The 26,218-nt window shown below is 39.4% G+C and overlaps 1 protein-coding gene across 2 annotated transcripts in view; it reads left to right on the top strand.

The window, feature by feature from the left end:
- Positions 1 to 26,218, top strand: part of SLC7A11 (solute carrier family 7 member 11) — a 68,071-nt gene that overhangs the window by 29,239 nt on the left and 12,614 nt on the right. For both annotated transcript variants that reach the window (XM_062637208.1, XM_062637207.1), the window contains one exon: positions 24,963 to 25,086. In XM_062637208.1, coding sequence (XP_062493192.1) covers positions 24,963 to 25,086 — 124 coding nt within the window. The remainder of the gene's footprint in view (positions 1 to 24,962; positions 25,087 to 26,218) is intronic.

Raw genomic sequence — 26,218 nt, 5'->3', positions numbered from 1 at the left:
TACATGTAGCACAGCATCCAATCCAATTAAGTGAAGAGGGAATATTGGTGGGAGTTTGTTTCAAAGCAGGTACAAATACACTCCCAGTGTCTGTCTGTAAAATATGGCAAGAAAAGCTGTCCTGTTAGGGAGAGTTAGATTTGGCAGATCTATTTTGGTAGATATGTTTTCATACAGACAGCTAGTAATAATATTAACCTTCTCTAGAAATTATATAAAATACTCTTTGTCAAGTCAAATTATGTTCTTTGAGGAAATTAACAATGTACTTGATTAAAAATTAATGGGTAGACGACATTTTCCTAGGTGTTTAAAATAAGGTGCCTGACTGGGTACCAAAGAACTTACTGTTTAAAAACACCCAAGCACTGTACATGCCGAGAATATGAAGCTACGTAGCTGAGACATCTAAAGAAAAATAGGGAGCATGCAGAAGATTTTTAGCTGGTTTCTTCAAAGTCTGAACCAAGCCCAGTGCTGTTCGGTGTTTTCTTCAGAGACCTGAAAATAATTATAAAGACATTGGTGATTAAACATGTGGATGGCAGAAAGACTGGCAGATTGCTATTGTTTCATTGCCTTTGAGAGGGCTTGGGTGTTAACATGCTCTCTAATGTGATCAGGATAGGTATACAAAGGTATTTATGACTGGAAGCTGAAACCAGACAAATGGAGGTAGATCTGACATTAATATTTAACACTGTGTTTGTTAATCATTAACGCAGATACCTGTGTACAATTGAGATTTTTGTTGGTAATCTTCAGAAAGAACACCTTTTTAGGAGCTGTGCTTTAGTAAAACACAAGTAATTTGCCTCAGTGGTGAGCAGCTGGCTAATGCTTCCTAGGCCTGGGACTTTTATTTTATTTTACTTTATTTTACTTTATTTTACTTTATTTTACTTTATTTTACTTTATTTTACTTTATTTTATTTTATTTTATTTTATTTTATTTTATTTTATTTTATTTTTTTATTTTATTTTATTTATTTTATTATTTTCTTTTAAGAAATCTTTGTATGGTAAATGGACTTAGAAGGAAATATGAAACTAAGTAAAGGAGTTAAGTGATTCTGGTCCAAGCCTTCTACTGCTTCAGGAAATTCTGCAGAGATGGGCTAGGAGCCAAAGACTTGGTGATGTGATCAAAAGTATTTGCTAGAAGCAATATAATTTGTAAATTATCATGTGGTTACCATTAATACTATGTAATATTATTAAATGTGCACATGCCTACCACCCCTTGGGACTTTTCATACACTGATGCGTCTCTGCAGTCCCCTTAACTGTATGACAATTAAGTGAAATTATTGGTAATATTTATTACAGCTATTGTGGTTTATGCTGACTTTTTGTCTTGCGGTTTTTTATTTTTTGAATGTTTTGTGCCGTCTGCTGTGTAGGACAAAGAGGCATAGTTCCTCTTTTTGTATGTTTTTAACTAAGCACCCACTGAAGCATGTTGTATCACAGCTAAAAAAAGTGATATGGATTAGATTTTGGGGTTTTCTTCATTGCATCTGGGATGTGAAGTAGGAAGACACTGTCTTTTCTGCCTACCACCTAGGGAGAGCTTCTCTGCTCTCCCGGTTACCTTAGATTGCTGCTGAAGTTAATTGTGTTGCTAGTGAGGATGCAGGACTACAAGACGCATAGCCTGTCTGGTTCAGGGTATTCCAGGATGGCTCTGGAAAAAAACCCTCAATGTTACTTGTGCAGTGTTGTGGCAAAGCTATTAAAGCTTCACTTCATCACTCTTCGTCCCGGGGTTGCAATTTGAGATGATAAGGGAAGATGCCCAGGTTTTACAGTAGCGTGCCTGGGATCACAATCCATGTAAAGGCATAAATATATAGTAGAAGAAGTTGGGATTTTAAACATTGCTAAATAAGTATCAGCTGATGGCAGGGCAACTGGATTGCTACTAGCTGGGCTGGTGGAGACTTTTGCATCACCTGTGAATAGGAATTGTGGACTCTATTAACCCAAACCAAGCAATTAAACTAAACAGTTAGAATATTGTTTTTATCCAGTTGCCAGCTGTGAATGGCTCTCTTGGAAAGACTTCCTGCTGAATAGAGACCTGTTCCACCACCATTCCTAAGGATCCAGGGCAAGGGAATATTGTAGACTAATCCCAGGGACAACTGCTTCAGTTCCTGCCAAACAGCACAGACGTTAGATGAGCCCCTATTGTTCTGCTATTGTAGGCATTCATTAGAACTCAATTGCTTTTTCATTTTTTAATTTATTTTTTATTCATATTTTTACCAAAGATCATAGAATTTTAGGATTGTTTATGCTGAAAAAGACCTTTAAGATCATTGGCTGTAAATATTAACCCAGCACTGCCAAGACCACCACTAAACCATGTCCCCAAGTGCCAGATCTACATGTCTTTTAAATACCTCTATGGTTGGCGACTCAACTACTTCACTGGGCAGCCTGCAATACTTCATAACCCTTTTGGTGAAGAAATCTTTCCTAATGGCCAATCTCAACCTCCCCTGGTGCACCTTGAGGCAATTTCCTGTCTTTCATTCCTGTTGTATGCCTTATGTTAAAGGTTGCATATAGTGCTGCAGAGCTATTATGTAGCTGTTTTTAAAAGGGAAGAAGGAAGTATAAGCTTGAACTACATAGAATCTGTAACAGCTCCAGGTGTGCAATTTGTAATGTTTGTCAGTGGTTAGGGACACAAATTACTTACAGTGACCGAGGTGAGCACGGTAATGCCTTCTGTACTGAGTGTGCCAATGTAAATGTTTTTCTGAGAATCAGTCACAGCTGTGTATTTCCAGATGTGTGGAAGCTTTTGGAGTAACTGACAGCTGGTACCGAGATGAATGATCAGCATCGTCCCCACATTAACCATCCTGCAGCAAACTGTCCTGGGTTCAGCAGTAGCAGTCATTTTTGTCCTTCTTAGTAGCTGGTGCAGTGCTGTGTTCACAGACTTTCAGCCTGTGAACAACGCTGATAACACCGATGTTTTTAATTGTTGCTCAGTAATGTTTACTCTGACCAAGGACTTTCCGAGTCTCATGCTCTGCCAGGGAGGAGGGGAAGCCAGGAGGAAGCAGAGACAGGACACCTGACCCAAACTAGCCAAAGAAGTATTCCATACCACAGCACGTCATGCCCAGTACACAAACTGGGGCTGTTACCCGGAAGGGCTAGATCACTGCTCAGGTTGGGTTGGGTATCAGTTGTCGGGTGGTGAGCGGTTGCATTCTCTTCCCTTGTTATTTCCCTTATCATTATTACTATTGGTGGTAGCAGCAGTGATTTGTGTTATACCTTAGTTACTGGGCTGTTCTTATCCCAGCCTGTGGGAGTTCGTTACATTCTTTCGATTCTCCTCCCTATCTCTCCAGGAACATGGGGAGGAAGAAGGGTGGGAGTGAGCAAAAGGCTGTGTGGTTCTGAGTTACCGGCTGGGCTTCAACCATGACACAAACACATAATGCAGTGTATCCCAAGAGTTGTGGGGAGGATAGATTCTTGGAACCATAAAATGGTTGGGTTGGAAGGGACCTGAAATATCATCTAATCTAGTTCTAACCCCTTCCACTAGCCCAGGTTGCTCAAAGCCCCATCCAGCCTGGCCTTGAATAACATGGTTGCAATAGGGGGAATGGAGAAATGCTCTAGCAGAGAGAGGAGTTACAGCAGAGCTGCCAAGGACCTGCATTTGTGTAGACCTGGCTTTAAGCCCCTTTATGTGGTGAATCCTCGACTCCCTCTCCACTTTTGTGGTACTGTGGAGGGTGAGAGAGAGATGGGTCAGGGCCCTAGGATATATCCTGAAATGCACAGGAAGGTGAAAACATACACTTTTAGATATTAAAGTTTTTCAGATAGGGATTGCTTTGTTTGCTCTTGTGTGTTCAGCACCAAGAGAGCTTGCTAGAGTACGGCCAATGCCATTGGAAACATAGGAGAGAAGCAAGGGAGGGGAGAGATGCTCACGACCTTGCCCAGCTGAAAGCTGCCTTTGTGTTCCAGCAGAGCTGCTGTTTGTACTGGCAGAAATGGATCCTGAAAGCTGTGGGAGTCTGTGTAGGTGCAGCAGTCTGTCCAGGTGCAACAAATTGCAGATTTAGGTCTATAAATAAGATGAATACTATGGGCCTGAGGCACTGAGATAGCTAGGTGATATGAAATCCTGGAGAGAGAGAGCTGAGAGTGAAAATGAGCCAAGTGAAGAGGAAGAGCCCTTTAAATTATAGAAGGGAGAATGGAAAAAGGGGTGGGGGGAGGGCGGAATCTGAAAGTGAATGCCATTATTTTTTTAACAGATTTTTGGGACTAGTGCTGAATTCTCACTTTGGAAACATCACAGTCCCTTCTTTTGTATAAAAAAAAAAAAAAAGGGACATTATTATGACCTCAATTATCATAAGACGTAAAAGTAGCTGCTTCGGTCTTCTGCTAAACTCCCTTTTGATGTCTCATTTTTAAACCTGGACTCATTCTGTTTATTCCTCTTTGTGAAAGTGCTTCCTTCATACAGCATTATTAGGACCTGAAGCAACACAGCGTAGGTGTTTGTTTTACAAGGAGCTGTGGTTGCAGTGCTCAGGTGCTTTAAAGTACAATCTTTTTGAAAAAGAGTCTGAAATAATTTTAGTATTAAGAACATGTGGAACAAAGTTGAAGTGCAACAAATTTCTTTTACTTTTGAAAATTATGCTTTGTGCATGTATGCTGGGTCATTAGTGATTGCTGTTTGAAATATTTCTTGAGGTCCTTTCCAAACCTAAACATTCTATGATTCCATGAAAAATCCTTGAAGCAAAATTTCACCAAAATAACCTCATACAGCCACATCACATGCAGCTTTGATCTTTTTGATTTTTCTTACATTATAAGGATCAGCCCTACTTAAACTGAGGTTGTATTTTATTGTCTAAATAAGTGAATGAAGGAACTGATGGGTCTCTGAGAGAGAATTTGTCACCTGAAAATTGACAGGAGCTGTGTTGCCTGGAGCAGTAAATTTAGCGGACTGAAAATCAAGCATGTTGAACTTTCAAACTCATTTCTTATACATAGTGTTTCAGCTCATCTGTATTCTCAAGCATCCACTCTGTACTCTCAAGACAATGTTTTTTCAATAAAGATGCTAAAAGCAGCTCATGCCCAAACAGTACTTCCCTCCTCCTTTCCCAGGAAAAGCAGAGCAGAGCCTAGGATCAGTGCTCAAGTTTGTCAGGAATTTCAGTGGACTCCATATGAGAAAATAACACAGGAATGTTTTTACATTACAGCAATGTCTTCAGAGCCTTGTCAAAATCAGGGCCAGACTGCACTGGATGCTGGCCAAAAGGAATCCTACTTTAAAAAAGCTGTTACTCATCCTCAGGATGAGCAGATGATGAACCCAAACATTTCACCTAAAGATTAGGCTCTTGTTGGAAGAGAAAGAAAATATTATTTCACTTTAAGGGAAAGGAGACTAAGACTTGAACTTGATAATGACATCACGGCAGTCTGTGATCAAGTGGGCAGCTAGGTGTATTGATTCACAGTCCTTTAACTCGGTCATATTATTTCTTTGGCAGTGCAAGTTTTTGTTAGTGTTGCTGAACTTAGGAAATATTTTTCCTTTAGTGGTCTTCTATTTCAGTTCTACAAAATGATAGATAGGAGATATTTAAAGGGCATGTTTTCTGAATATATTTTACAGCAAAAAGTTAAGATTCCTTTACAGTTGCATAGCAGTATAACTGTTATTTGGCATAATCCTTTCCTCCTATTTTTATTTTTCCTTCTTTTTCTTTCCCTTCCCTTATTGGTTCATTTTATTCATATATATTCTGTTTCTGTTTGTAAAATAACTTTGGTTCAGCCCAGGCAATCTATCATTGTTTAAAAAGTTACACAGTTCAAAGAACATATTATTGAGATGTATAATGTTTATAAGCCTGGTCTCAGATTGATAAATCATGTCTTGTGCTGTTGAAAAGCCAAGAAATGAATTGCTTTGCTATGACCTTGGGGTCTGAGATTAGTCAGTTTGTCTATTAAATTTTTCCAGTGTTCTTCTCACTTCATTTATTCCTTCTTTTGTATGGAACTGAGAAACAATAGATGTATAGCATGTCACCAAAGCTTGATGTCATCGGACTTTTTGTAAAATCAGGATATCAAAATGTTTGACAGAAACTGATTTTATATTGGGCTTAAATAATGTGAGTGTCATGTCTAATTAATCTAATGTGTACCACCCATTTGTATTAATTAAAGTTTAAAGTCACACTTGGCATCTATGAGGACTGAGAGAAATATGGTATTAGTGACTTTTTTTTTTTAAGGTTTTTATGCATTATAGTGGTGCAGATAGATGGGAGGAGAATGGTGGCTAAGACACTAAAACTCTTCCAGCTCCCTAGCTGTTTAAGATTATACGATTTTGGCACTTCACATTAGGATGCATCCCTCCACTCCCTTCCAATATCAATCAGAAAGTTGTATTGCACTGTTTCTCACTTACCAGTCTAGACCCTACTCATTCCCAGTAATCATAACAATGAAAAATATTTTTTATGTTAATTGGGAGAATGGAAGCCTTTGCCTTTTCTGCCTCTCTGCCTCCTTGTTATTTTTTTGTTATTTTAGAATTTAATAGCAAACTATTCTAAAGAGGAACATTAATGTTGATATTTATTATCTTAGGCATCAGAAAAGGAATAAAGTCAGAAGTTTATCTCCCTGCAGTGACGCTGTCAATCATTTCAAACACACCTCATCACTGCTTTTTATTCAGGAAAGACAGATGATGTAGTTGAAGCAATGAACAGGGACTCAGGAAAACTGGCTCAGGCAAAAACTTGCTGTGAAAATGGAGGGCAGGTTACTTCATCTTTTCTCCTTGTGTTTCCCTTTCTCTGCTCCCCTTCTTTTCTCTGTTCACTTTATGGAGTGGGCGGTGTCACCTCCTGGCTTCCCTTTTGAGGTATTTATGTCCTTCTAAGGTCAGGGGCAAGCCATGGCCTATGGGGAACCAAAAAGGAGTTTATTTGGATTTAAAAATCTACACAACTATTTCTTAAACTGTAGCCTTTAGCAGATTTATCAAACCCTAGGTGTAGGTTCTGTAGGTCCTGTAAAGTCTCGTATGGTATCAGTGGAACAAGGAAGCGTGTGTAGGTGCCTACACAAGTAACTAGCACCTGGGGGTGTTCCCCATGGGATTGTAGTCTAGTTTTTAAATAAACTTTGGACAAGCTTTTCTCACAAAAAAGGTGGGCATAAGTACAGTTTCTTCCTTTCAAGTGTAACACTGGATGCAGGTATCCCACCTAGATGTAAGCAAAATATGTTTGGTACCTGGAGTTTGAAATCTTTCTTACATTATTCTGTTTCATGTACCTGTAAAAGATACATTTGACTCCAATTCATTTTCTTCATGTCAGGCTACGGTGCCAAATATTAAGTGCAGAAGCTACAGGATAATGTAGTGATATTTTATCTGAATACAATATAAAATGACAAATGCTAATCTGTCAAATATTTTGTAAAACCCATTTGCTCATGCAAATTCATCAGATTACCTTAAAGGGAAATCCAGGACAGTTACGTGAGCATCTGCTTTTTTTTTCTTCAGGGTATTATTTGTGTCTTGGGTTATTATTCTATTTGAGTACTTATTCTCCATGATAGAATAAGGATGTTGTAATTACCCTCCCTCCAACTATTTTTATGTGTCACTTCACTCAATCTTATTCTCTCTAAATTTTATTCTATCTAACAGCATAACAGGCTACCTAAATTCCCCTCAGTTATCTGCTAAGCATCTCAGAAGATAAGGTGTCCAGACACTGGTGAATCCAACATCACTTCCCACAATTTAATTGCACCCTGTGTAAGAGATAAAGCAATAGATTCACAATCATGTCTTCAGAACTATAAAATCCTTTAATATGGAGATGAATCTGTTAAATAAAGAAAACTAATTAATTTACTAGGCCAAATATATTTAATAAAACCAAACATGGGTTTTGCTGTTTGTAAAGTGTATGAAAAAGCATTTAATTAAGAATGTAATTCAGTAGTATTTGTGTGTGTTTGAGAGGGAGAAACAATTAGTAGCTCATAGGGGAGATGGCTCACCAGAATGAAACTGTTCTTGATAAAATGAACTTGCCTTTACTTTTGCTTTCTCACTAACCTTGTTAACTACTTACTGCTTAAATGCCCCACATGGTCAACACATTCATTATAGTTTTCTATAAATGATAACTTCTGAAACGAAGCATTTCAGTCTTGAATGCATGCTTTTGGTGGGCTCAGATTTCTGAAATCTCAGTATAGAAACTGATATTTTGCTCTTCATGAATTATTTATTTATTTTAATTAAAGGATGTTGCTTCTTCTCGTGCTGCAAGCTAAACACTCTCTTATGAGTGGGATAAAAATATTCTGAGTTGCTTTGCTCTTATATATATATATATATTTCACTAAAACTCCTAGTTTGGGAGACTTTAATCATCCTATAGTTCGGTATACAGGGGTCTCCCAGACTGTGTCACTTGAAGACCATGAGTACAAAATCAGGCTCAGAATTGCTTGATGGAGTATTATGTGGGAGGCAGCACAGGCACTAGCTGTGACATGATACGCTTCCTAGATACAACTTGTTGGTAGGAAATAATAATTATTATTTTATCTTGCACCTGATCTCAGCTAATTTTTGGTGATAGCTTGAGTCAACTTGGATTCAAAACCAATTACAAAGCCGGGGAGAAGTATTGAAAATAAAAGTATGGTCTTATCTTGGACACAATAGTACTGCAGTCAGATTTTCTTGCAATGCCTCTTAATTCCTACTGGAGATGCTGGTCAATCCATAAGGGATAATATGTTTTTATATAAAGCCAACAGACTTCCTTCAGGGCATATTGCTTTTGCTGCTGCACTGTCCTGCATGTCAGTGACTGGAACTTTTAGAGACACAGGTAAAATGATCTTGAAGGAAAAGTCTGTGCTGGAGCAGCAGGCACTGAGGCAAGTCCAGTTCTCTTTCTTTCTCCCCTTTTCATTCCACCCCCCATGAGACATGCTGTAAATGCTATAAATGCTCTAACCTTGACAATCTGTTTAAGATGTGAGACATGCAAATGTTTCAGGGGCTGCAACTTACTTGTGAGCCATACTTGGGGCCTGTCTGTGATAGGATTTGGTGAGAGTCACTGAATCGACAAAAGATTTGCAACCAGCTGGAGTGAAGAAAAGAAACTGCAATTTTAACTGGGTTAGCAGCTTGAGTTAGAACAGGGAAAATATTAGGGTTGAATTTGAATTGGTAACTTAAATTAAAATCCAGGTAGCTGGATTTGGACCTGCAATTTTTGAGAGTTCCAGCATACTAGCTACCATACATAATATCTCACAATTACCTGAGGATGCAGATTCATTCCTTGAGTTCTTGTTTTTCCTGTTACAGGCTGTTCATCCTACCAAACCGGGAAGTCCCTTGCCCTGTGGGTGCAGTGTGTCCTCCTCAAAAGCAGTGCTGTGTCATAAGAGGGAAGAAACAGAGAGCACAGCTGTAAAACATGGTGTACCATGTAGTCTGAGTCTGGAATGATCCAGATGTATGCAGAAAGACACTCTGTAAACCTAAATCCCCTGCCTTGCCTTTGACACATGCATTTCATGTCTAAGCAGTGCTTTGAATTCACCAGAGCAATATATGCAGACAGCAGAGGGGCTGGGGAGATGACTTGCTGCATGAATTCACCTGTCATCTGGAATGGGGATCTCAGAGAGCAAAGGCTTCACTGCAGGGATAACTAAAAGGCTGCAGATTTCGTTGGGCACTCCTTGTCTTCCTTACCTCTGCAGTCAGTCAGAGATAGTGGCTGTATTGTTGTGTGTGCGTACTGCTTTCCAGAACTTGCATGCTTTCCTTAAGCATGTAATTAGGGACTGACCTAACAGATACCTTTACAGTCTATATGTTCAGGAATGTGTACACGGCATGCATTCAACATATGCTATTATTACTTTTTCCTTTTCTTTTGTGCAGTTTCATGTTTAGTTTTTATCTACACCCCATGTTTTTTTGGTGTTTATAACAGTGCCGAGTCCTGTGGAGCAATTCCACACCAGGAGAGACAGAGAGATGACCCTCTGGTGCAGCTTTCAGACAGCAGAACCTTGTCATTGGCAGCTGCTTTCTAAACATCAAGTTAGCACTTGAAGTGGTTCAGCTGACCTCCAATCTTCCTGTCTCCTACTCCACTTTATAATCCTTCTATTTTAATGTAAAAAAAAAAAAAAGAAAAAAAGAAAAAAACAGTGATTGTTCTGTTTAGCAATTGATTGAAGAGCTACATGTTTAAACTGATATGCCAGTCAATATGTATAAATTAGAAAAGAGGCTGGTGTAATCTATAGAGTCCGTAAAGGTTTCAAAGATGTACCTTGATCATTAATTAAGACAATAAGGATGCCTCATGAAATTACAGTTGAGGAGACTAATAACGAAGAAAGGCAAGGTCACTTGTTTAATTACCTTTTAGAACATTTATATTCATTTATAAAATGCTTCTACTGGCACAAAACTTGAGCTGATGGCCATGGAAACATTTAGGACTAGGAAATGCAGACTTCATACCTAAGCTTTAAGGTAAAAAAAAAACACCAAACCCACCAAAAGTGTAGTTGTATTTTTCTGTCTAATCTCTGTTTGATTTTGATATTGTAGTATGATTTACTATTTCATACAGTTAAAGTTAACTTATAGCACATGTGGTGTGGGTGTTCAGGAAGAGTTATCAGAAAAATGGAAGAACAGAAATGAATGCTGTAGATACAGGGTTAAATCAGTATCACTGTGCTGGGTTTTAGCTATGGATATGTGTATTAAAATAAATACTGCTATTGCTATTCTTTTTCCCCTAATTGTCTGATACAGGATCTGATTTCAATTCCTTTTATTTCTCAAGAATGTAATAAAGATATTGCAAAGATGTTAGTACAGAAATCAGGAAAATACCCACCTGAAAAATCAAAGGTATTCAGCATAGCTGGAGAATGGAAGGAGAAAGAAAGGGAAAAGATAAATTGTAAAGGCAAAGGCCATAATGCCACAGTGATATGTCAGGACACAGGGTTAGTAGTGGTTCTGTTCCTGTGTAACAGTGTTCGTATGTGTGCTCTTAGGAGGGTGAGGCAGAATGTGAGATGGTCTCCCTGCTGAGGCAGCACCTACATTAAGGTAATACTTCAGAAGCCATTGTTTTGATATGTTTGTTTCTGTTTATGTAGACCCTGTAGTTTAAGATAAAAAGCCCAACCTGAAATGAAAATGAGTGCAGTAAATCTGTCAGAATTCTGGAGACACTTGAAACTTTTTGAGGATTATTTATAGTTCTGAAAACATCATCTGGGTGGGCTCCCACCACAGGAGAGGTGTCTGCTGGATGGGAGAGGTTCCTGTGTGCTGCCTGATGGGATGAGTGGACAAGCAAGTGCCTGGGCTGCCATGATGCGTAAGCTTATTTTATCTGATCCAAGAGTACTGGAGAAAGGAGCCCAGGCTAATCGCTTCTTCAGGGGATGAGCATATTTTAATACTTTGATTTTTACAAGTGACTGCCTTTGTTAATTTGACACAGATGATGTAGGGTGTTGTGACTGGGTGGGGGTAAAGCTGTTGTGTGGAACATACACAGAAGAGGCAAACATCTACACGGAAGTGGACACTTAAGAGTCAAACCCTCAGTCAGGTTTTTCATCCTCTGCCAACACTGTGGCACCTCTTTCGAGGAAGCAAAGTTCAGGGAACTCAACTGGAGCTTCCTGCCCTTCCTCCTCCACACTGGCGGAGGTGTCTCCCCAGAGTGCCTCAAGTGCCCCAGGTTTGCAGGAGCTGGCTGGCTGCCTTGCAGTACCTCTGGCTCAGAGTTTCATGGAGCTTTGGTGACTCCGAGGTGTAAGGATGTGATAAGCCACATGCTGGCTCTGGCTGTCGCTGTGGTGGATGTTTAATTTGTGCTGTGCCACCGTCGCTAGAGAGCAGGTCTCTCCTCTCCAGCCTTTGTGACCTGTGTGCTTGCTGATGTGATAACCTGCTGAGTGCAAGGTGTGTTTGCTTTGTTTGCTTTTTTTTCCTTTTCTTTTTTGTTTGTTTATATGAATCATTGTTACTCTGCATCAGCCCTGCTAAAGAAGTAGAACAAACGTTTATTCACAGTGTCCCTGGGGTAGCTGGCAAAATCCTAATCTGTTTTACCAGCAGGCTAATGTAATGTAATGACAAAACTATGTAACCTTCGAAGTTTCCACTGCCCTGTGTTTTCCTTCATCTTCACCTCCATAAATACATGCCAGACTATTTTAACATCCTTTTCTCTCACATAAAGTGACATAGCAGCACCTGTGCAGAAGGATGACAGTATCCTCTTTATAGAGTCACAGAACCACAGAATGGTTAAGGTTGGAAAGACCTTAAGATAATTCAGTTCCAACCCTGCTGCCATGGGCAGGGACACCTCACACTAAACCAGGTTGCTCAAAGCTCTGTCCAACCTGGACTTGAACACTGCCAAGGATGGGGCAGCCACAGCTTCGCTGGGCAACCTGTGCCAGTGCCTCAGCACTCTCACAGTAAAGAACTTCTTATATCTAACCTAAAGTCTCCCCTGTTTAAGTTTGATTCCATTGCCTCTTGTCCTATCACTGCAGTCCCTGATGAAGAGTTCTTCTCCAGCATCCTTGTAGGCCCCCTTCAGATATTGGAAGGCTGCTATGAGGTCTGCATGCAGCCTTCTCAAGGCTGAACAGCCCAAATTTTCTTAGCCTTTAAGGGAACCCTGAGCTGCTCAACAGAACATCCACTGCAGGAATAAAAGTCTCTTGCAAGACTGACGTACAGCTAATGCTCCAGAGCTGCAAATCATGCTGCATTTTACTGGAGAGATCATGGGTCTCCCAGGGCTAAGCTAGCTCTTCTCTTGGCTGCAGTGAAGGTCCCAGGCTCTCATCAGATTTTTTCATTCTTTTTGGTGGTCCGTAAGCAGGTCACTTGACTGAATTTACTGGAAAGGTGGTGAGGCAGCAGAGCATTGATGGCAGGTAGAAAAGTGACTGAACTTACTAAATCAATTAGAACCAGATGAGGCAAAAAAAAAAAAAAATAAATAGAATTGTCCAAATAGGGATCAGATAAAGCTGTATCTATACACTTAACGTCAGCCACAGCGCTGAGTCCTTTGTGCCAAACATACCTGGCCAAGTCAGCAAACATTTTGTCTACATAAGAATCACTGGATCAAGAAGGGTTTTTAGGTTTAACTATGACATATTGCCTTTTTGTATGCTAACAAAATACCTAAAACCTCTGATTGTGCTGGCTGATAACCACTATCAGAGTGCTTTGGGTTAACAACTGGGTAATGTGTCAAAGTGTATGTTGAAGTGAGGTTGGTCAGAGCTTGGCTTTTGACACAGAGCACAGTCCCTGTGGCTCCTCCATGGCCTCCACATTTATCATCTTGGGCCTTGTGTGAAAGAAAGCAAGTGTGATTTATATGATTTTTGGTGTTGATCTTGGTCTGCAGTGGAGGCAAACCTCTCCTGGGTTTTCCCCTTCCCACTATAAAATGGAAGCCTGGTTTCCTCTGATGCTGTCGTTTTTATTTACCAATTGCGTTGGCCACTGGGGAGACAATCTGAGTACTCGCCTTAATGTTTTTGTTTGAGGTTTAAATCTGCGTTTCAAAGAACTGAAAAATCTCTGACCTGATAACACTGAAATCTCACTGTAAAACCTGCCAGTTGCAAAGAAATTCCTCATGAAATTGCACAGGTGTAGAGCAGTCTGCTCATGGGTACTTTCAGTGTCAGTTACATCCTCTGCATAGAAAAAAGGGGAGTCTTTCAGCTGTTATTCCTGTTAATTGTAAAAGCAAGCCAACACACTCCCTATGGGTAGCTACCCTATGGCAGGGACTGCTAGTTTAATTCACAGCACGATATTCTGATCTGTACAGTGGTGCATCCTGGTGGCAGAAGAGGATGAGCTTCTTTGTGCCCCTTTTGTTTCATTTCCCATTTAATGATGAGTCTCAAAACTGTTAGGGTGCTAAGCCGGTATTAGGTGAGAGTGGTGTTATACTGGAAACTATACCAACATCTTGCATGTCATTAGCAGTAACTCTTTTATTAGAGCATCATCTGAATGTACTATAGGCTGATGCTGGCAACTAACTGACAGAGAAAGTAAGATAGCTTCTTTTACTGGTATAAAAAACAGATGTGAGAATAAACCAAAGGAATGAAATACTAAAATTGCAAGGGTGATATGTTCTTTGTTGTACTTACGTGCATCAGACTGGAGTTTTACAACTGCACAGTTATTGACATGTGCCATGTCATCAAGAGTACTTATCCTTTAGAACAGCATCATCAAAATATCAGCAGCAATGGTATTATCATATGCAATAAAAGGAATATAATCCACCTGGTTCAGGTAGCAGAATAACTTACTTAACTTTGATATGGTCTTGGTGGATGGGACATTCAATGGGGTTGTCATCTTTGATTGTTCCGCTTCAATAAGTAGTAAAAAAGCTGGCTTGTATTTAAGATATGTAATAGTTGTATCAAAACAAGACAATTCAGCTTTGTGTATCTTTCCTGTGGATGACATACCCCTTTCTGTGTGATCACAGAATTGCCATCATAGGATGCTCTAGGTTGTTTGTAGTCAGTGAGTGCTCAGATTCCTATTCCCCTGCACACTCGTTCCTTACGTGTAGCTGTTTTGTGTGTGTGCTTAATGGTGTACTGGTGTTCTGCAAGCAGGTCTCTTACAGTGCAACTTATACTTTGATATTTGGCTGTGAGTATGTTGGAATTTTAAATGCACAGTGACAGTGATACTTTATTTAAGAAAATAATATTTTTAACTAACAACCTATAAGGGTTTTCAATCATTTAAATTACAGTACAGCCTACATTCATAAACTGTAAACTAAGGGGATTTATATATGATTATAATGGCTCCAGAGGAGTTGTGAAGTGAATAATCTGCATTTTACAAGTTGCACTGCTGAGGTCTATTATGTCAATCCTCATTCACATGTAACAGTTGTTTGTGAGCAAGTACTGTTATTTGCATCTTCACCCTGTCATTATGTTTAGTTCATGGTAAAAAAATTGACTATATAATAACACTATTCAATTTTTTTGAAGTATGGTGGAATGAAATTTCCCTTAGAAGTCTAGTTTCGATATCATTTTAAGAGTTCTAACAGTGATGGAGAGACCTCCTCCATAGATCATGAGAACGAACAGAGAATAAGAGCAACCTAGTATGACAAGAAGTTTAGCTTCTGTGCGGGTTATTTTAGAGAAATGAAAAATTAGATTCATCCTACAGTGAAGGAATGACAGGTGCTCCTGATTTTCATATCTTTTTATTACAGCAAAAAACCTGCTGCTAAGAAAAAAACAGAAGAAAATAAATATTCATCCACAAAGAGCATAGAAGACCATGCAATTCCTTTTAATTGGGCAAAACACCATTAGATGATGAGCTTCTTGTGGTTCTAAGGAAAAAATATTTCTATAGATGTGAAAAATAAGCAGAATCCCTTTAGGAGTCTTGATTGGTGCTTATGAAGGTCATGAGCAGAGTTTTTTTCTTAGTTGCAGATTATCCCAGACACAAGTGGGTCCCAGCTCTAGTCCACCTGGGCATGATGTTGACCGTTGTCATAGTCGGGATGCTGTCTTAGAGTAGCTACCCTGGAGTTCAATGAATTCCATATTTTTATTACTCTTAAGAAAGTAATTTCTCCCACAGTGGCCCAAATCCTGCCATCTGCTTTGTGCTTATTCTGGTTACTGAAACAAGCCCTTGCAAGCTTGCTTTTGCTAAACTAACACATAAACTTGTCCTGTTCTACAGAGCTTGTGTTTTCTCTAGGCTTGCTTTCAAATGCAGGCGTCAGGGAGGGTGGTACTGGACTGTGTGCTATGGAGTGCCAGAATGTAGGGCTTTTCAATAGCACCAGTATATGGGTTTTAATGTGTTGACTTTGAGTCAGAATAAGAGATGATGCAGTAAATTTTGTGTAAACCATGATTATCACTTTCATTTTATGATTGTAGCATGGAAGAGTAGTGCAACGTGGACAGAGGGTACACTGAGCAGTGTGCCATTGCAAAGATAAGTCATCCTTAAAATCCCAAGTCTCATTGACCATCTTGTCCAAGATTCTTGAAAAAGATGAATAATTCTGGCTATTTCATGTCACTATCCAAACTAGCAGGAGCTTGACTTGCAGAACGGTTTCAGTACTAGTTCTCTAAGGGTTATATTTAGGATTTTTCAGGTTGGACACAAAACCACCAGCCTTTAAAAAAAAAAAAAATATTTTTGAAGACTTTGTATAGTTCTTTTCATGACTTTACTTCAACACTCCCTAAAAGAAACCAGAAACCAAAAGCACAACCCCCCCTGAAATTGGATATGGTCCTTTATGCATGTGATGGTAGTTCAAACATTATGAAGTTTTAGCAAGCAGATTTCAGCTCACTGATATTTCCTTTCTCAAAGCACTGAAGGTAATAAAAGGGGAAAAGTTCCCATTTGAGCTCCATTCAAGTGCCTCTGGTTATGACATGCTACAAAGGCATATTTCAGCTCAAACTTGGAGTTTTCTAGATTTCTGTGTCAGAACCTAGTCATTTCTTACAGAGTTATTTCTGTGTGCTATATGGGTTGTTCCACAGCTGTAGCCAGACTGCTAGGCTGTCCTTAGCAAAAGCCTTATTTCCATGGTTTCTGCTGAGAACTCTTTTTCTGCCAGACAGCCCTCTTCATGGCAGTGCAGTATTGTTAAGACATCTCCTTTTAATTTCATTTAAAGCCTTTTATATATTTTAAAACACTAATGCTTCAAGGCAACCACCATTACCATTTTTCTCATTCTGAATTCCTTCAGAAGAAGAGTCTGTCTTAGTAAATGATATTTCAGTTTCCATGGAGCTCCTTATTATAAGTAGCTGCTCTTTTCATCACCGAATGGTGCAATTTTCATTCACGCTGAAACATCAGTGATAACATACAGCAACAAATTGTTCCTTTATGATCCTTTGCATTGTGGAAATTCTCTTGTTCAAAATTAAATGTCAAGGAATTTAACAAGTATAAGAAACCTGACTCCTTTCATGCACACACACAGAGACACAGGCTCCTGCCTTCATCCCTTTATGCACCTAAGAATATGTCTTCTCTTGATACCGTAAAGAATCATTAATATGCTACCAGCAGTGCTTCTTAAGAAGTTCAGCTGTGGGGCTGTACCCTCCTGTACCCTCCACCAGAGCTGAGTGAGGTGTTCTGTATTCACGCTTCTTGTTCCCAGGCTCCAAAGTTGAGCAGCTCGTTTTTGGAATGATAGCAGCCTCTCCAGCCTGATCCCTTGCATTACTCAAAAGTGTCGCTTAGCCATATAGGCAAAAATAGCAAATAAATAAAGGGAGGATGTCAAAAGGCTGATGTTGAGTAAAAGCATGCAAGTCATTCTTCAGACCCAGGAGTGACAATAGATTTGCATTTGAATCCTCTGAATTTAGATTGTGCTGCATTTTAAAAGCAAGCTTTTGTTAAAGAATGTGGAGACGCTTTTTAGTTACTGGTCCAGCCTAAACCACACCTTTATTGCAATGCCCTACACAAATGAGCATTTTTATCTGAACATCTTTACTGTCAATTCAGGTTCTGAAGTGCTAAATGCAGATCCTTTGCTACAGATCCTGCTCAGCTGCTGCCTATATTTCCAGGCACCTGGCTGTTCCCCAGTTAAACCTCTTAAACTGTCTGATAATAAGCATACTGGAGCTCCCTGGGGCAAGCTCAACTGCAGGCAGGGGTGGCTAGGCTTGACTATTTCCATGGGAAAGGAAAGCCAGCTTAGGTCCTTGGGACCTTTAGGTCCTGGGGAGGAATGTGGCTTGGGGACAAATTACAGTGCAAAATTAAAGCCAGGTTTGATTATATGTCTTTGGGTAATGGTCATAAACTTTGTACAATTATTTTGAAGTGAGGTGATGTTGAATATTGGCACTTGATGGACATATGGAAGTGGTTTATCAAAGACATGACTGAGAAGTCACAGGGGATAATTTATATCTTATGATTCAAGTCTGTGTTCTATTTCTTTTTTAAAGAGCTATTTTTAAAAATTAGGCCCCCATTTAATTTACATATTTTTCCAGCAGCTATGTGTGTTGCCTCTTGTGCTCGCTTTCTGGCTCCTAACAATGCTCACATGCTTGCTGTACAAGAAATATGCATGGTCAAGCAGAGACAGAGTGAGTAACACAGTGTTGTGACCTTGAAAATCCTTTGTGGATTTAGCTACCATCTTTAGTGTTTGTTCTGTTGGCTTAGTTTTCCTTGGGAAAGCCAGGAATGCTCTGCACTCCATGTGAAAAGATTCAGGATCCTGCTTGAATATAAGAGATCTCTCTAGCTGGTAGTCCAAGTTTCAGAGGAATCCATCCTGCTCTTTGAAGAAAGGTGTTTCAGAAAAAGCATTGGCTTCACAAGTTAGGGCTCGGGCTATGACGTAAATGATACGGCACTGGGGAGATCTGTCTTGCCAACTTGACTTGGTACACGATGTGAATACAACCAGGTTTAAATCTCTATTAAATTAAAGCAAATTGCACCTTGTGAGCATAACAATTATTCTCAGTCTCTCAAAGCTGTTGACAGAACTACTTCTGCTTGAGACTTCAGCTGGGAGGATTTGCCTAGAAGGAGAAAGTTTTAGACTAGAGGTAATCAGAAAATGCAAGAAATTTACTTTAAGATTTTTATTCACTGAAGTTAAAACTTCTGATGAAAAGCTTGACCCATTTCAGTGTGGCATTTCTTAGGAAAAAAATTTTAGAATCAAGACGTAAATCTTGTCCAACTGGTAAAGCCTTCAGAATGGCCAATTGCTTAAAATCCATAGCATTATATGTGTTCCAATAAATTTTTTTTTTTTTTTTTTTGGTATCGGAGATTGCAATATTTTATTTACTTAAATAAGGCCCAGGACTTGAACTTCATTGAAGTGGCTACTGGTTACTGCAGGGCAGTTCTTTCCTTTTGCATTTCCTCTTGGAATGTAATCTCAACAGATTTCAAAATTGAGAAAACTCTTTTCCAATCAGTTGGTTTTGAGTAAATTTTGAGGTGCTGATATTAGACCCAATATTGTACAATGATTTGTGATTGTCTCATGCATTACTGCCAAGATGATATTCAAGCAGGCTGCTCCTTGTGTAGAAGGGGAAGCCACTTCCATGGAAGTCTCTTGCAATATTCATCTTTCTCCCAGAACTTTGAAGAAAATCAGTATCAAAATGGAAAAAAAATAACTGAGGTAGCCTGAATCGGGAAAATAGCAATGCAATTTAAAAGTCTTAATAAAATCAGATGAGAGACAGCTAGGGTAGGTTATAAACCTCTGAATGTTGATTATAATTGAATCTCCATGCTTTTTAAGATTTAACTACAATTCGAAACCAAATATTCCCCTTCTGCCCTATATACAAAGCAATTGTAATGAAGAACTGCAACAGCTTAAAGAAAGAGCACACCTACCTTCTGCTTCTCTGAAAGAATCACTGAGGTGTCTACCATCACAAAGAAATTCATCTTTAGGAACACAGCTAGCCCATCCCATGGCTATACAGGGAAGAAATGCACTGCCAAGCTCTGCTGTATACAGCTTTAAAGCAAATTTCCTTCTTCTAGAGCCTGCCCCAGAGCTAGGGCACAGGGTTCAGTTAATCAGGATAATCCACTGGGTTTTGGATTTGACCTTTGGTGTTTCAGAATCATAGGTCTTCTGATAATCTGCTCTGAGACTGATCTACCTCCTACAGACATTTTTGAGAGAAAAAACAAAGCAGACCAAGGGATGGGGGAGGGCAGGAAGGAAGAAAGCAAGCAAGCCAGAGTGAGAACCTGGGAATAAGAACAACAATGCCAATAAATCAGCTGAGGAACGTTCCCAGATGTCTACAGCTCATATCCCAGCTTAATGACAACTTTTATAACAACAGTGATCTCTAAGAGCTGTGACCACTGTGGGCTGTTCTTTCTGTGAAACGACAAGCACACAGTCAAATATGCCCCACTGAGTTCACAAGGATGAAACATATTGTCACTGCATCCTTTGTTGTTTAGAGGCTGTGCCAAAATAATTTCCTTGCATCCACTTCAAAGCCAGGTTTTACAAATGTTTAGTCTGAGTTAACTGTCCCGGAAAAAGCTGTGTCAGTGGGACCCAGATGGGAAACGTAAGTAAGAAGGTCTAAACAAATCAATTAATTACTGGTAACATTAAGTGAGATAAGCCACATCTTTACTGTGATATGGAAATTGTGAAAGATACTTTGTTATAATTAAAATTAAAGAAAAAAAAAAAGGAGAGAGAGAAAAAGTCCTAATTACTTCACATGGTTTCCTGGCAGGGATTTGCTTGCTTTTTTGTGAGCATGGATCTGTATATGCTATATTTCTTTAGCTGAAAATTTACCACCAAAGGAATTTTAAGATTCTTTTTAAGTTCCCTTCTGTGATAATTTATTCACCATTTGCAATCTGTTAAACAGTTTTCAAAGGGAACTCCTTCCAGATTTGTCACTCCTAAAAAAATCTATTCATCCACTGCACTACCCATAGGGCAAATGCTGGGCAGAAGAATTCACAAGTGCAAATTTATCCAAATAACCTGACACTGGAAAAAAAAAAACAACAACAAACAAATACAATACAGAAAGCAGCAAGAGAGACCTGGTAATTTAATATTCCCAGGACCTCATTGCGAGGACAGAAGATGTATAGGCTTGACTTAGTAAGTGCCGCATTCCAGAGCCTGACCTACATCTCTCACCCTTCCTAGCTAGTCACTCTGTGAGCTGTAACAATCCTGAAACCTGGAGAGCAAAGCAGTATGTTTTGATATAAATTTACTTATATGGAATGCATGTTTTCCATGTAAAAAGCAGCATACAGTACAGCCCATTATACTGAAGGGATCAAATGGTTCTCACCATGTCAACAGGTGAAAAAATTACAATCTAGCCTATCTGTTAAGAGAAAAGGAGGATTCAAAAGTTGGCCACCTGCCATGACAGAATCAAAGTCAGAAATAGAGGCAAAAGGGGTAGAATTCATTACAGCACCTCTTGATTCCATGTATTTGTAAATGCTAATATGGGTCTCAGCAATGGCTGACTTCAAAAATGAGCAATTATTATTTGTTTATTGCAGCAAAAGTTCTCCTCATTAGATCACTGCTTCCCCCTTCCTCTGCCCTCCAGTATGTTCAAACCTCATGTTCTGGACTGAGCTGCCACTTGTGGGCTTGCAGCTCAGACACTATTAAATTCCATGACTTTGCTTCATCTTCTTCTGATTGTGATTTTCCAGGGAAAAATGAAGGAAAAAAAAAAAAGGAAGGCTAGGTATTAAGCTGCACTGTCATTTATGCCACCACACACTCCATGAATGTTACTGCCGCAGTGAGCATTAAAAAGGGCTCCCTTCTCTGTTTCAATGCATTGGTTCTGTACCTCTGACATCTGCAGACACCCAGCAGCACGGCACTGGGATAATAGAGTGAAGAATCACGCACAGTCTGTATTTAGAAACCTTCTTGCTTTCTGTCACCTAGGAAGAGAAGAAAAGATTCCACAGTGCCTAATTACTTGGTTTCTTCCTGGTGTTTGACTTCACTGGTTTGGAATATAATTGCTTACAGTTCATAAAACGGGTCTTCTATGACCAGCTGACTTTAAAGGGTCAAACTGTGTTAAAAAGCATGTTAGGAAGGGCAGTAGCTTTTATTAACTTCTTGTCCTGGTTTCAGCTGGGATAGAGTTAATTTTCTTCCTAGTAGCTGGTGCAGTGCTGTGTTTTGGCTTTAGTCTGGGAACAGTGCTGGTAACACACCAATGGTTTAGTTGTTGCTCTGTAGCACTTAACCCTGATCAAGGACTTTTAGGTCTCATGCTCTGCCAGTGAGGAGGGGCACAGGAAGCCAGGAGGAAGCAGAGACAGGACACCTGACCCAAACTAGCCAAAAGGGTATTCCACACCACAGCACGTCATGCCCAGGATATAAACTGGGGGGAGTCACACAGAAGGGACTGATCATTGCTCGGGTGGGGCTGGATATGCATCAGTGGGTGTTGAGCAACTGTATTGTGCTTGGGTTTTATTCCTCTTTTCTTATTATTCATTATTATTATTATTAGCAGTAGTACTATTTGTATTATTATTATATTTTACTTTGGCTTATTTTGATTGTTAATCAATTTCAGTCCACAAATTTTACTTTTCTTTTTTCCAGTTCTCCTACCCATCTCACCAGGAAGGAGTTAGCATGAGCAAGCAGCTACATGGTCCTTAGTTGCTGGCCAGGATTAAACCACACCACCTCTCAAATACTTTCAATACCCTTTCCAGCAGGCTTTCCTAAAAACCAAATTAGCATAAATACATTCTAGGCTAAAACTTCAGACCTAGAAAGGTACCAGTTTCACAGAGTAATGCTGTTCTCCATAACATCTCCTGTCTAGCTGTGTGGCAGTTGTAAATTTACATTATATCAGAAACATGGCTTATGGGATGGCTTATAGGATACAGAAGTGAAAAGGTTAAATCTGCATCGATAGAGACAGTTTAATGGAGAATAGAAGTTAGGTATGATTTTTCCTGATTTGGAGAAAAGATTTGAAAGTTTAGGAGAATATCTAAAATACAAAAAAATTGGTACAGTGGTCCTCCAAGGAAAGGAGGTAATCTTTATTGGTAATAGCATTACAGGTTTTATTCCAGTACAAGCAGCTGCTAGGTAAGAGTCAGAATAGAAAAATTTTGTTAAATTCAACAGTGTGGTTTCAGTCATTAAACAGTATTTGTGAAAATAGTACAAGTTTGATATCTTTGACTGGAAATATTTTTTTAAGGTTTTAGTAAGTGCTGATTTATCCAATAGCTTCATGGCTGAAGCTATGATGCACAAGATATAATTAAAATCTCTGTTCTGAGAGGCTTTAAAACCATGTATCCATACCTTGAATCAGATGCCAAGTGGATTGAATTTAATTTACACCCAGGTCAAGTAATGAGCTTAACCAAACTAGTTGCAAAATATCTGGCAACTGACCTACAAAAACTTTTTCTGCAGATATATCAACATGCAGTTCTGCAATGTTGCTTGAGTCAGCAACTCTGTGGTTTTCCTAGAAATACAGCACTTGTGTTCTGGGCTGTTTGCTGTGGTCCTTGCTGTTGTCTTTTTCATCAACGAACACATCCTACAAGCTGACTGGCTTCCCTCCTTCCAGCTTCTTCATCTAAGACTGTGTGAGGTAGCAATGGGTTAATGCAGAATCATTCTGTCTACCCAGATTTAGTGCTGCAATATGGTATGATCCTCTTACCTACCTGTGGGTCTGGGTTAGTGACAGTATTTGACATCATGGTTTCATAGGCAAGGTGTGCGACAGCATTACTGTCCCACTTTATTTTAGTCTCCATTTAGCACTGCTTTTCAGCTCTGTACAGGCATAATTAGAATTTTGCTGAGAAATGACTGATAGCCAAGAGAATCCTTAAATTCAGACCTAGCTGTGTTTCTTTGAGAAAAATACCAGAAAATAACACATCTTTGGTTGGATTTCAAAACACTTTTTCCTTTGAGTTAATTGCAATAGTCCTTTAGGACTGTGCTTGCAGTCTCTTCTGGGACACCAGAATTCCTCATTCTGTCTCTCCTCCCACCTGATGGGGTGACCTTCACAATAAGGTTCTTTACATATGGCAACCTCTCCATCTCTTCAAAAGCTGTCTTAATGTAGATAGCCAGAGGGAACAAGCTGTGAAGCAGGAGCGATCAGCTCTCCTCAGAGGGAGTACACATGCAGTGTCTTTCCAACTGCATCTCTCAGCCTTGGAATTAAAGGACTGAACATTGGTTTCAGCTCTGAGTCTCTTCTTGGTACAATGCAGGTATCAATGATATCAAGCAATGATATCAAGGGAAAAGAGACTAGCGTAAGCCTTGAAGCATCTGTTTTTTTTTTCCCCTAACTCAAACGTTTGCTGGCAGTGTAGCTTCGGACGAGTTCACTGTGTCTCTGTTCCTCTTTTTGAAAATAGAAATCTGCTTTTCTGCTTTGCTGACTGGGAGGATGTGCTCTATACAAGTTCAACATTCTTATTTATTATTGTTTTTTAGCTAAAATGTTAGGTTTGTTCTCTTCGGTAATGTTTCTGGTGTACTAACAGTACAAATTTATGCTTTTCCTACTTCTGTGTCATATTCCGCCCTCATGTATCCATAAAAAGTATAGAGATATCTGGGATATGATAAGGTGTGCAAGGGTGGAATTGCGCAGAAGAGGAAAGAGCAGAATTCCAAATGTTAGACGTTTTGGCATCCAGGGCAGGGTGTTGAACCACCTCCAGCTGGGCACTCACTCAGTGGTAGTAGGTTTTTGTAGATGTTATTGTGATTGCTCTCCTGATAGAGAGCTGGATCACCTGTGTCTGTCATGTGCTTTATTGCTGGTTCAAGCACTGATGCCTGATGCCTTCCCATTGGGCTCAGCTTGAAAGTCTATATGGGTAGGCAGTTCAAATCGGCAATACTTCTTGCATGGGAAGTATGGGGACCACAACCTCTTGGTGTCCCCAAAGGACTCCTTCCTCAAATGGTTTCTCACCTCTTCATTATAAACCTATTTGCTCTATATAGATGGTTTTGTTTAGATGTTATTTTTTTACTGGTACTTTTCAATTATGGTATTTCAGGATCACCAAATGTGCATTCACCATCATTAGTGGCTTCTTCTCATGTTATTTGTTTCATGTTCAGGGAATAGCAACCAGATTACAAAATAATGAGCTACCTTGTGTATTTCAGAAACATACCCCTCGCAATATGCATTTCAATGATTATCGTCACAGTTGGCTATGTGTTAACAAACGTGGCTTATTTCACTACAATCAGTGCTGGGGAATTGCTCCTTTCAAAAGCTGTAGCAGTGGTAAGTTACAGAAGAAAAATACAAAGCTATATCCCTGCTGCAGTTGTGTTTGTTGATGTATTCTTATTTCTTGGGGAAAAAAAAATCGGGGGGACACATACAATCAGGCTTTTCTGTGGTTCCTCTTTTACACCGTATAATAGCATCCTGGTGAAATTACTCTGGTTTTTGGTTGAGTGGGGTTGCACTTAAGGCCATAGTTAGCATTCATAGTAATGTTAAACCATATTTATTTACCTGATAAAACAAAGTCAATAGGACTTAAATTTTGTTGTCAAGTGAATGCTTGAATAATTCTGTGCTAAACTGTAGGCCAAACTAATGGGAAGCAGGAAACACAGATACCTGTGGAATTGGGAGTTCTGAACTGTTTTTTGTAGCGAGAAGCTGTCTTGCTTCTTGTAAGTCTCTGCAACTGTGCATCTGGAGTACTTAGGAAGGGGGTTGCTGTGAACACTGAAGTTCATTTGGGAAGGAGTTGCAAAACAACCTGGCTTGGCACTATTGCTTTGATTGTTCTTGCTGAATTGTGGTGATGACACTGATTTTCATATTTACAGTATCTGACTCACAATGAGGAAATAAAAATTTCCATTTACTTTCCAGTAGTGGTACTGTCTGTGGCTATTTCAATCGACGTGGCATTTAAAATGACCAAATTCTGTAGCTCATGAGAGATTTAGAAAGAAAACATTTTGCAAACCTGAAGAAATTTGTGCATGTCTGCTGTGGTGCCTCAGACTCCAATTAAGGCTCTTCTGGTAATCTAGAACAAAAAAAAAAAGAAAACATGAATGGATGGACAGTACCACTTGGTAGTATCACCTGAGTGAAGACTGTAGGACAAAATTATTAGGTAAGCAGATCAGGCCGTGATCCATTCAGATTAGGTCTTCGGTTTTTTTGAGTCATAATGGTCTAAACTGACAAAAAAAAGGACCACCACAGCATTGCCTCAACTGACTATTTTCTACACAGTCAGGAGTAAGGGTGGGAGACCAGTAGTGTTCGCAACATAAAATAAGAGGTAACAAAGGCACAGTGCAACTTTCAGTGAGGGATATAGAAAAGGTGTATGACTAGAACTTATCATACTTATTAGTGATTAGTTAATAGATAAAAATTATTCTCA

This window comes from Pezoporus occidentalis, unplaced genomic scaffold (genome assembly GCF_034315485.1).
Source record: "Pezoporus occidentalis ecotype Australia unplaced genomic scaffold, CSIRO_AGI_Poc_V1 ctg51, whole genome shotgun sequence".
NCBI classification, from domain to species: Eukaryota; Metazoa; Chordata; class Aves; order Psittaciformes; family Psittacidae; genus Pezoporus; species Pezoporus occidentalis.
Note: the sequence above shows the minus strand (reverse complement) of the source record. Positions and strands in the feature narration are given on the sequence as shown.